This window comes from Osmia bicornis, chromosome 5 (genome assembly GCF_907164935.1).
Source record: "Osmia bicornis bicornis chromosome 5, iOsmBic2.1, whole genome shotgun sequence".
Classification (NCBI taxonomy): Eukaryota; Metazoa; Arthropoda; class Insecta; order Hymenoptera; family Megachilidae; genus Osmia; species Osmia bicornis.
The window spans coordinates 10848671-10861324 of NC_060220.1; the positions used below are offsets into that span (position 1 = coordinate 10848671).

Genomic DNA, 12654 nt, shown 5'->3' on the forward strand with positions numbered 1-12654 from the left:
CGCCGCGGTTCTTTTGATGTGAGTTGGCACCTTAGCAATTCGTAATATTGCAATATAATTTTCTAATTTCAACGATTTTTTGTCTGAAACTTTTTTTAACATATTTTTGAGATTGTTCCGATTAAAATGAGACCAAACACGATATAATTGACATTATATTTATCCTACTTTCATTAAAAAGGGGTTGCTCCAAAATGTTACATAATACGATAATATCCTTCTTTACATCTAAATTGTGTTTTTCGTTGTTCTCGCTTAAAAAATACGAAAGAATATATATACGTAAATAAAATTATTTTATAAAATTTTCAAATAATGTAGATACAAGATACTAACCTTTCATTTAATTATCTCGACCCAAGAAAAATGTTTTTAATGAGAGCAGTACGTAATGAATGTGTGCTGGTGCTGTTGCAGTATAAAATGATAATCTCTCGAAGATATTTGTTAGTTCGTTTCTTGCAACCTCATCACTGATATTTTCGTCATAGGGTTCATCTTGTATTTCCTCGGTTGCATTTTCTTCAATGAGCTGTTCCCCACTTTCACTTTCCGCCTGTTCACAAGCTGATAAATAATCTAACACGCCTTCCCGCAGGCAATCATCTCCCGTAATTTGGCTGATTGTTTCCAGCAAATCTAAATTTTCGTCTTCGGTGAGTGGTGGTATCGTCTCTCGTTGAAATAACTGATTCCATGAATTTCGAATATTACTTTCTGTTACATCCTGCCATGATGAATGTACAATTTCTATACAATCTTTAATTGTATACTCCTTATAAAATTCTTGTACCCCTCCTTCGTATGTTAGTACCCTCCTTAACATATAATGACGGAAGGATCTTTTGGTCTTCTCAATCACTCCTTGGTCCATAGGTTGCAAGATCGATGTAGTGTTTGGTGGTAAATAAATTATTTGGAAGCCGTCCTTATTTCCAATCTCCGATGGAATTTTATGGGCTTCACAATTATCCACTAATAAAATAATTTTGCCATTCAGTCCTTTATCTTGTTGGTGTTGCTTTGCAGCTGGTTTGAAATAGTTTTCAAACCAGTCCGTAAATAAAGTGCGATCCATCCAAGCATTCTTTTGCGATTTAAAAATCACGGGTAGCGTCTCTTGGCAATGCTTTATGGCCCTTGGATTTTTATATTTATATATAACTAAAGACTTAATTTTATGTGTACCTAATGCATTTGCGCAAAATGCAATTGTAATCCTATCTTTTTTCATTTTATACCCACTGATATTTCCTTCTCCCTTTTGGGCAAGCGTTTTTCTGGGAAGAGCTTTCCAAACAAGCCCGCTCTCGTCCATGTTGTACACATTTTCTAAATTAATATTTTCCTCCTCTATTAATTTCGTAAACGTTTCAACGAATTCTTTCATGGCATTCGTATCAGCACTCGATTGCTCTCCATGTATATGCACTAAACGAATGTCATGACGTGCTTTAAACTTTGCAAGCCACCCGTGGCTTACTTTAAAATTTGAACAGGATGGTAATCTGTCTTTCAATTCAGCAGCTTTTTCCAATAGTAAAGCGTCGGTCACATTATCACCAAGCGTTCTTCGTTCAATGAACCATGACACTAACTCCCGGTCGAGTTCATCGAATACTGGTTCCTTTATTGTTCGTCGCTTTTTTTGTTGCCTGCTTTCGTCCTCAAAGGGAGTAATTTTGATCGCATTTCGCGCAACTCGAAAAATTGTTGATCGGTCCACACTATACTTTTTAGCAATCGCGGCTACTGATTGTGACGATTCCTTCAAATCCTTTAAAACACTTAATCGCTGTTCCATTGTCAAAACAGTATGCTTCTTCCTACCAGCCATAATCAAAAAGTCTATACAAAACAATATATAAAAACTATCACTAATAAAAACTGTAATTAAAAAAACTATCACTAATAAAAACTGTAATTAAAAAAACTATCACTAATGAAAACTGTAATTAAAAAACTATCACTAATAAAAACTGTAATTAAAAAACTATTACTAATAAAAACTGTAATTAAAAAAACTATCACTAATAAAAAATAGAGTAAAGCTATCACTAATAAAAGAATAAAGTTTATCAAGATTTAAGAATACAGAAAAACTAAAAAATTGCTAAAGCTGACGATGTTCACTGTTCGATGGTTCACGATTAAGTGTCTCCTCTACACAAAATCCCAATAGTTTTCCCCTCAAACTTTTCCGTTGCAATAAAAATGGTCAATGCAAGGAAAGAGTACGAACCGAGGGTGCGCGCGTACGGAAACTATAAAATAATGGTACGCACCAAATGTGCAGAGGTCTAAACATACTTCTTCTCGGGTACACAATTCTAAGCAAGTCTGTTGCTACAGGTATAGAACCTTCAAAATACATACAGTTATTTTAAAAATCGAACTCGAAGCGAGGAAAAACCCGTAAGGACACGGCAGAAAGTCTGTTGTCCACTTAACCATTGAAAGGGACCAAGATTTCATATAGTTTATTACTCAGGCCTTTAGGTATAAACAGATACAGGCCTATGGGTCCGATGACATCTGGACTATTATATTATTTGGAGTAAAAGGCGAGCGGCGGCGATAGAGTCTTGCTGTCCAGTTATCAAATTTCGAGTCTCCTCTACCGTCATTGCAACATTTCAATTCCGACCACAGTCGCAATCTCGGAGGAATCAATGTACATACAGCGATTCTTCCGAGATTGCCACTGTCGCAATATGGGAATGAGACCACAGTCGCACTGCCTCGGCTACAACAAAGCTGTTATGCTATCCTTCTCTTTTACGACCCTCTTACTACAAAGGCGAGCCGCGGCGATAGAGTCTTACCGCCCAGTCATAGAATTTCGAGTCTTCTCTACCGTCATTGCGACCTTCCGATTCCAACCATAGTCGCAATCTCGGAGGAATTACTGTACTTGCAGGTCTAAACACGTTCACATCGACTCGCCGCAACTTCTCGCACAATAGGACTAGTTCCGAATATCTCGCGCTCGCAATGACACTTTCCTGTTTTGTCCTCGAGTGATTTTACATTTCTTTCTGTTACTGTGTAATATAAGAGCTGAAATAAGTTACTAATGACTCTTGTGAGGTTGATGCAACTTTAATATGAGAGGAAGAGAACTCGAAGAAGTCTTGCAGAAAATACTTGCAATGTCGTTTACACTAGCAAGCAACTTCCCGCAATAAGTATCGCCAGAAATGTGTCGCGTGAGAGACACCCATGCTTATGGGATTGCAGAAACAGTGATTATAAAAACAGAATATTAAAAAGTGGAATATGTGCTATTATTGCCGGGGAATTATCGGAAACTGTCGAGGAAATAAACCGGAAACTACACAATTTAAGAAGCCAATGGCATAGTGAAATAAAAAAATTAAAAATTAAAAAGAGTGGTAGTGGAGCGGAGGAAGTCTATAAATCTAATTGGTGGTGCTTTGACGTACTGAAATTTTTAGCCGTAGGCAACGCTTCGACTTCTGACGCATTGGTAAGTACCTATAGATATTTATATTTTCTTGAATAAAAAAAAATGTATGAAATTAATTTTTTTTGTATATTTTTCTATATTATTACATATAGTTACATATAGTTACATATTTTTATAATTTAAATATTCTGCATATGTTGGTACTGCCATTGTACTTCGCCTTGTGGCGAAACAAAATACTCTTTAAATTCCTCACGAATTCTCATCGCTTCTGTTCCTGGTCTGTTATTTTGGCCTCTTTGTAAATTAATGAGGTTCTGTGAAGGCAGATCTTCCATTTCGTTCATATTCGAACCCCCTTCAATATATCGCATCCGTGTGACGTCATTTGTAGATAATATCAAATTGTGCAATGAACAAGCAGCCATCGTAATCAACTTAGTTTTCTCTGGATTCAATTTCATCGGCTTCCTAAATACACGAAACCTGCTAGCAAGTACCCCAAACACGCTTTCCACCATTCGTCTTGCTCTTGATAAACGGTACATAATTGTAAACCCTGTTAGGTGTAGATTGATTTTTAGAAGGAAATGGCTTCATTAAGTAAGGTTTTATTGCAAATGCATCATCAGCTATGAACACATATGGAACTGGCATGGACCTCCCCGGTAAATGTGAATATGGTGGAAGGTCTAAAGTGTTATTTTCTAAAGCTGGGAATTGTGAGCTTTGTAAAAAAACACCTCCATCAGAAATTCTTCATATAAGTAATTTTGTAAGATGGGTCTGCCACTATCATTAGCACGATGCTATGGGATCCTTTATACAGTAATGCTTCGAAATAAGCAAGTGGTCTCTGCTTCGAAATAAGCAACTCGCTACCCCCTCTTCTTTGTTTGAAGTCTCCCGCAAAGTGAGAGGTACGAGAAACGAGTGAGAGGTCCATAAAAGCGAGAAGCCGATGTTTAGGGTAGTAAATTTCACGCTTGACTGAGCAGTGACATCGGTTAGTAGAAGAAGGATGGAATATAGTATATGTATATAATGCTTTCTATCCTTGTTCAAAAAATAACATCGCTGCTCGGCCGGTCACTTTATGATTTGCCGCAACCTCGGATCTCTCATTCGTTTCTCGCGTTCTCTATTGCCCCGTTTCGAGAACAAAGTCAAGCCGAATAGCAACCTGCTTCGAAATAAGCAACTGTTCGGTCCCGAGCCACTTGCTTATTTCGAAGCATTACTATAATTAAAGTAATAACTCCCACTATTAGCCAGTGCCTCAAAAACAATATGTTTCCCGTCTAGTGAACCAAGGCAATGAGGAAAATTCCATTTTTCTTCATACATTTTCGCAATATGCATCCATTCCGATTGAGCAGATGGGACCTAAAATAAAGATTATTATTGTTACAGGAAAATTCTTCAACGCTTCCAACCGCCCAAAATGAAGGTTCAGGAGAAATTCCGGAAAATGAATTGTTCAGGCCACATCGTGCAGCAAAAAAAAAGGAAAGGCGATGATATTCTGCGAAGGTGCACGAAAATTCTTTCGGAGTCGAACGACGACGATCAAGTATTCGGCGATTATGTTGCCTCAGTGTTGAGGAATTTTACCAACATAGAAAGTAAAAAGAAACTACGAAAAATTGTTCAGCTTGCAATCGTAGATATACAAGATGAAGAGGATGCCTCTACATCTTCGACAACATCCTTCTCCTCCGGTTCGACACTACAAACTTTAGACACGACTATCTTGTACCAATTAGAATAAACATTTTTAATAGTGACTTTTTTAAAACATGTTCATTTTTACTTAAATAAAAACCTTCTCTTTCCTTACCTTTAAATATTCCTCATGTAGTGTATCGTATAAAGCTTTGCATACTTCCGGAATAATTTTAGATATGGTGCAGCCAGGAATTCTGAATAGATACATCAATGAATGATATGATTCTCCTAAAAAAAATAATTATGTATATTGACTGATAAGTAAGTACGCGAAACGAGACTTCTTGAACGTGTGTATGTCAATTGAATAGAGAAATAAATACAATTAATTATGTACTTACCGGATGCTAAAAATCTTAACGTTAAGATGAGTCTTTCCTTCGGAGATATTGAATCTCACATCCGGGTGTCTTCTTTTTTAATTATGTGACCCACTTTTTGTAATAAAATTTCCACATCCACAGCAGTCACGCGAATGAAATTAAAATATTGTTGTCCGTCTTCTATTTGAAGTTCTCTTAATAAATTATGGAAGCAACCGAATTCAGGTCGTCTCGAAATCCATTGTCGGACCCAAACAGATTTTTTTTTCTTTTCATTTAATAATAGCATTATTGCTGCTGCTACACGTTCACGTCTGCGCGGCATGGTATTTGAAACTAAACTGGCGAGAAATCTCGGAACAGGTCAAACTACCCTGTCTATACAGTCCTGCAAGAAGTTGCGACAGTATTCTCTGACACCTTGGATGCCGGTCAGACCGACCAATCAACGCGCTCCACGTCACCGAGAAGACGCCAATGGCTCTCGCTACGACGAAGCCGGTTGATTAGCCATTACTGTTTTACGCATTGTACGATTCAGCACGTGTAAAATATCCTTTCAGTTTTTCATTGTTATTATCTCGAGCTCACTGTAGTTCCATTATTCTGTAGTTTGGGTCGAACCTTCGGACCGTGCGGATCGCTTCTCTTGCAACCAATCGTATCCCTCAACAAATCGCAGCTCGCGTAGACTGTTGTAACTGTGCTGGATCTTCACGCGTTCTTTTTCACCCTGATCACCTAAACATTGGTTTAACGATCAAGGGACACGTCCGGGCGCGCGCCGCCGGCGCGCCAAAATCCACCCTCGTCTACAAACGAGCCAAATGGGCTAGGCAAATCAAGCTCACCAATTCAACTGCAACTACCACTATTCAATCTACGGTCATGTCCGTCACTCCAAGGACTCAAGCTGCTGCCAAACGGAGCAAGATGGATATCAACCCGGAGGCCGAAATGGAAACCAACCCTGAAGTTTAGGTTAACGTTCCTACATCCAACCGATTCTCCTTTCTCAACTCTAAATTATTTCTTTCCAATGTGAAAACCAATATTCCTACCTCTTCCACCTCAATTTCTTCTCAATCACATCCGGCTAGAGATCCAAATACCGATAAAATAATTTTTAACAAAAAAAACATCCGACTTCGAAATGCACTAAAAAGTGTAAAATAATTTCTATTTCATTTATACCAATATTCCATAGCTATTAATAATATCTATTTAATCGTTAAATAGGATACCAAATATATTTCAAACTTTTTGGAGGTGGCGCAAAATTAAAAACTTTTCCTCTACTAGGAAGATTCTAACTCGGGCGTCGGCAACCTATGATAAATCACCCATTTGATAATTTCAAGTAAACAATGTTCAACGGGAATCAACAAACCCATTGAATGGGTGATTACAAACGAATTAACTATACTGCAGTTCACGAGTGACCGCACTTAACTTGCGCAGCTAGTGACCTACTGAGGTCTAGGGAGATTTTTAATAGTGCGTGTGATTCCCCTTTACAGCTTGCTTCTTACTTTGCGTTTACATCATTTTTTTTGCGACAAACAATAGGAATTTCATTGTATCGTGAAACTTTACAATATCATCACCGGTTATCATATATTTCTGCCCACCATTTATATGATTGCAAAGTATAATAAGAAGCAAGCTGAAGAGGGGAATAACACACGTTATTAAAAATCTCTCTAGACCTAGTGAGCGGCGCGAGTTAAGTATGGTCTCTTGTGAACTGCAGTATAGTGCATGTCCATCAGGAGTGCTGCCAATTTCTCATACAATCGTTACAATTACAAATGTTCTCAGCCGGACCTATAATTTTTCTCTTACGACTTATTAATTACCAAGTTTGCCATACCACAATCAAATCGTTATTGGCAGCACCGTTTGTTCGGGTATTTTTAATTTTGCGCCGCCTCCGAAAAGTTTGAAATATATTTGGTATCCTATTTAACGATTAAATAGATATTATTAATAGCTATGGAATATTGGTATAAATGAAATAGATATTATTTTACACTTTTTAGTGCATTTCGAAGTCGGATGTTTTTTTTGTTAAAAATTATTTTATTTCACACTTTTTAGTGGAACCAGTAGTATTTGTAGGATAGTGTAAGGTGATTTTAGATTTCTGTTGTTTAGCTAATAACCATAAACCGAAAAAAAATTGACCGAATTTAAGTTGTTAATAAACAACAAATTTCATAAATTTTTACGAGTGAGATCATAGCGGATATACAGGGTGTCACGCGACTATCTCGACAGCCGAAGAGGGATGATTGCTGAGGTGATTCTAAACAAATTTTTCCTTTGCCAAAATGTTGATTCGTTTTCGAGTTATCAACAAAAAACACCGACCAATCCGAGCGCGTACAGCGCGCGAGCTCAGGAACTGCAATGTCGGCCACGAAAACCGGGCCTGACGTAGGTCGCGAACGAACGGCTTGGCACCCTGTTAGCATAGCACAATTAAAAAACTGAACTGGTAGAACATTTTTAGTCGTTTAAAATAAATACGGAACCTAATCTCTTGTCGCCTGTCATAATGTAAAAAAGGAAATTCTAAGCATTCTAAACAACAAATAGAAATGATTGAAATGGAATAATTAATAAACGTTTGAATTGTAGGCTACGTTAATGATGAAAAATTTGAAAACAATTTAAATGAAACTTTCGCATTCAATCATTTCTATTTGTTGTTTAGAATGCTTAGAATTTCCTTTTTTACATTATGAAAGGCGGAAAGAGATTAGGTTCCGTATTCATTTTAAACGACTAAAGATGTTCTACCAGTTCAGTTTTTTTATTGTGCTATGCCAACGGGGTGCCAAGCCGTTCGTTCGCGACCTACGTCAGGCCCGGTTTTCGTACCAGTCAGTGCAGTCCCTGGAACTGCGCGCTATACGCGCTCGGATTGGTCGGTGTTTTTTGTTATTAACTCCTATTAACACCCTGTATATCCTACTAAATATGAAAGATTTCACCGCGAACGATACATTCCTTGCAGAGTAACATGAAGGAATGGATTTTTTGCTATAACAGTAGTTATTAACAAATTCCATATATTCTTGCAAGTGGGATTATCGCGGATATACCTCCTACTAAATGTGAAAGGTTTCATCGCTATCGGTACATTCCCTGCAGCATAAATGCAGGAAGATATAAATGAAGTGTTACGTATTTTGCGATAAAAGTCGTTAGCAATGAAAAAATGCAAAATATTTTTTTAACGGGACCAATCGGGAGACATACTCTACCAGACGCCAAAGGGTTCGTTCCGATTGGTCCATCCGTCTCGGAGTAATCGGCGAACATACATTTAGAAAAAAAAGTCGTTAGGAATGAAAAAACGCAAAATATTTTTTTTACGGGACCAATGGAGAGTTATACTCTATAAGACGCAAAAAGTTTCGTTCCGATTGGTCTATCCGACTCGGCGTAATCGGTGAACATACATATAAAAAAAAAAAAATAAAAAAAAAATATACACATCGAATTGAATATCCTCCTCCTTTTCGAAGTCGGATAAAAAGGAGCGTCCTCCTCCCCTCTTAATCGACGCTGAGGCACACAGCGTTATTACCTTGGCACGCCAGCTGAAAGCTTCCATCGGCGACAAATTTCACCTCAAGTACCTGGGCAGCCAAGTCCGCCTCAATTTCTACTACACTAAAGATTTTCTAGACTTTAAACAATCCCTCTTTGACAAAGGCCTACAATTCCATACCTACTCACTTAAAGATGAGACACCGCTCACCATGATTCTCAAAGGCCTTCCTCCAATCTCTCCCCAAGAAATTTCTGCCGAACTTAAATCATCTGGTCTCAATATCATTAACTGCCAGCAGCTCCCTGGTAAACCCACAGCAAATTTCGCTATTTTCAAGCTTTCCTTCCAACCCGGCACCACCTTTAGTGAAGTGGCTAAATTGAATCATTTATTCCATCTCAGAATTTACTGGGAAAAATTCTACAACCGCAGAAATTATACCCAATGCTTTCGCGTCAGCAAATTGCAATCGTGCAGCCAGATGCGTAAAGTGCGGCTGTTCTCACGCAACTACCGACTGTAAAAAATCCCCCAACGATCCTCCTAAGTGCGTTAATTGCGGCGGCGACCACACCGCCAATTCTCGGGATGTCCCGCGTTGGACAAATTCCTTATCAAACGAAAACCCACACTTCAAGTTTGTTTTATACCCAACACACCAGGGTCACAAAGATGCCGTTCGGGGCCTTGCAGCCAGCCCCAGCGGTGACATGTGCCAACCCCTCCTCCCCGTGGTGTGGCCCGGGCACCGGTTTACCGGTGGCAAACGGGGCTCTGGCTGTGGACGTGAAGCGCCTCGTGGGTTGAGCTGGGACCACGTAGGTAAGCTTGTTGAAGTAAAAGCGTCCTAGAATAAAACTCCTTACACGCCGACGAAGAGTTTGGTGTTGGGTCTTCGCCCCGTGCGATGATCGGTTCGCCGTGAGCGTAATTGCTCCGGCCCGTCTCCCCTTGGTGGGAGGTTGAGTTGAGTGGTAGGTAACTCAAAGCGCTATGCGCCATTTAACATCGCCGGTATAAGCGAAAGCTTCGGAACGGCAGAGCGTGTTTATAAACACCACAAGGCTCTTCATTGACAATCACCCAACACACCAGCTCCATCTCGACCTCTTACCCCGTACGCCGATTTGCAACCTGCCTATTCTCCCCCTGCTCCACAAGCCAGTACCCCTTCTCCCCATATTAAAAACACTACAACCTTGCACACCAACAAGCTATCCTCATACGCCGATATTGTAAGACAGTCTGCCAATTCCCCTCCTGCTAATTCAGCAAATAATCTCATAGACGATTTAAAAAACCTTAATCGTGCGGTCCTCCAACTTGATCAAATGATCGATATCAAGAAAATGACTAGCCTTATAACTTCCCTCATTCATAAATTAACCTCATGCCAATCCAATATGGAGAAATTGTTAGTCCTGCAAGAATTCGCCGTAGCTCTTGATGGATAATAATAATTCCCCTACACTCAAAATCATGTCCTGGAACGCATGTTCCATTTCACATAAAATTCCTGAACTCGAATCTTTCCTACGTAACAACCACATAGCTCTCGCCGCTATTCAGGAAACATGGCTTAAATCTCGCGATACCTTTTATATCAAAGATTATGTCGCAGTCCGCGCCGATCGTCCCAACAATTCTGGATGTGGCGATCCTTATTCACAAAAACATTCCCTTCTCCCGAATTAACTTGCCAGATACTGGAGAAATCGAAGCAGTTGCCGTCAGAATCAGACACCCCAATCTGGCTTTTATTTCCGTTTACTGCCCACCGCTATCTAAGCTCACAAACAAAATTCTGGACACCCTCACGTCTTTTCGCTTCCCTTTCATAATTGGCACCGACATGAATGCCAAACACCCGACTTGGAATAACTCTAGCTACAACCAAAACGGACGCACTCTCAAAAAACACTTAGATAGTACACCTTACGTTATGCTATACCCCCCACCCCACCTACACTCATTTCGCTCCTCGTTGCACCCCGTTAATGATAGACTTCTTCCTAACAAACAGCCAACGTAGCTTCCAATGTTCCACAGTGGATGATCTCGGTTCGAACCATCTTCCGGTTCTTCTCTCTGAAACTAACTCAATGACCCCCCGTCAGCCACTCAATCCCGACGCAATCCAGCATCTTGGTAAATTTCTTACCAGATGCAAACATTCAACCTCCTCTTCAATTCAAGTGAAAACACTTGACTTCACCCCCAACTGCGAGTTCATAAAACTAAAAGCTCTAAGGCATTCCGCACGCCGCTCTTGGTATCGCACCGGTAATCCTATCTACAAACAATTCTACAAATCACTCTCTACTCAACTTAACAAGAAAATTATCGCTCTCAAAGCCCTCGAAATCGAAAATAAAATTAAAAACGCTTCCATCCGTGATCACATCTTCTGGCCGATCTACCGTAAAATAACCAACGCTAAAACCATGATCCCTCCCATCAATGACAGTACAGGTATCACTCTTGTCACAGAAACAGAAAAATGCAATGCACAGGCCTCCTCCTTCCAGGCGATTCACTCCCACGCCGCCAATGCCCATTCCAGGCTGCAAAACACCATCTCACACCAATTATCCCTGGCACTCCCGCACGCTGATACACACCCACAGCTTCCCCCTAACCTCAACAACTTCCTCTCTCCGGCTAGCATAAAAACTATTATCAAACAGCTAAACTCCAATAAAGCCCCGGGAGCTGATGGTCTTTCACCTGATCTGCTCAAGAAGGCTGATCCTAAAATTATCACCCAAATTTACTACATATTCAGATCCTGCATCGCACTTCGCTACTTCCTGTCAGCTTGGAAAATCGCTAAAGTCATTCCTATTCCCAAACCTGGCAAAGAGAGGAAGCTGCTACTCAATTACCGCCCTATCAGTTTACTTCCACTTCTCTCTAAAGTTTTCGAGAAAATTCTTGCCAAACTCATCCTACAACACTCTAACGAACACCAACTCATTCCTGATTGTCAATTCGGTTTCAGACCCTCTCACTCTACAATACACCAGTTGGTTAGAGTCTCACAATTCGTCACCCACGAACTCAACGTCAGGCGCTTTTCTGCCATGATCTTACTTGATCTCGAAAAAGCCTTCGACTCAGTATGGCACGACGGCCTGATTGCTAAACTGCTCAATTTCCAATTCCCTCTTTGGCTAGTTGAGATTCTTCGGAGCTTCCTTCAAGATCGCAAATTCTTCGTTAAAATTGGCACCGCCAAATCACAACTAACGACCATTGAAGCCGGCGTTCCCCAAGGCTCTATCTTGGGTCCCATCTTATTCATATTATACATATCAGACATTCCGCAACCTGTTTCTACAGTCCTTTCGCTATTCGCTGACGATACCGCCATTCTAGCCTCATCATGGAGCCTTCGACTCCTTCAGATCAGACTACAAAAAGCCTTAATTGCCATTCACAATTTCTTTACCGATTGGAAGCTATCTGTTAACCCTAATAAGACTCAAGCAATTTACTTTACTCGTAAACGCAGCATACATCCACCGCCACCACTTTCTCTGAACGGCTCTTTAATACCATGGCAATCCTCAGTCAAATACTTAGGCATCGTTCTTGACTCCAGGTGT

At 40.0% G+C, this 12654-nt stretch overlaps 1 protein-coding gene across 1 annotated transcript; it reads right to left on the minus strand.

The window, feature by feature from the left end:
* Positions 1–343: 343 nt before the first annotated feature.
* On the minus strand, positions 344–1837 carry LOC114882062 (jerky protein homolog-like). The gene has a single exon (XM_046285608.1). It carries the CDS (start codon positions 1835–1837, stop codon positions 344–346), a length of 1494 nt encoding a protein of 497 aa, XP_046141564.1.
* Positions 1838–12654: the final 10817 nt, after the last annotated feature.

Bases quoted from the DNA above. Each gene is read 5' to 3' on its own strand.
- LOC114882062 (XM_046285608.1), bottom strand. From the start codon at position 1,837: ATGGCTGGTAGGAAGAAGCATACTGTTTTGACAATGGAACAGCGATTA.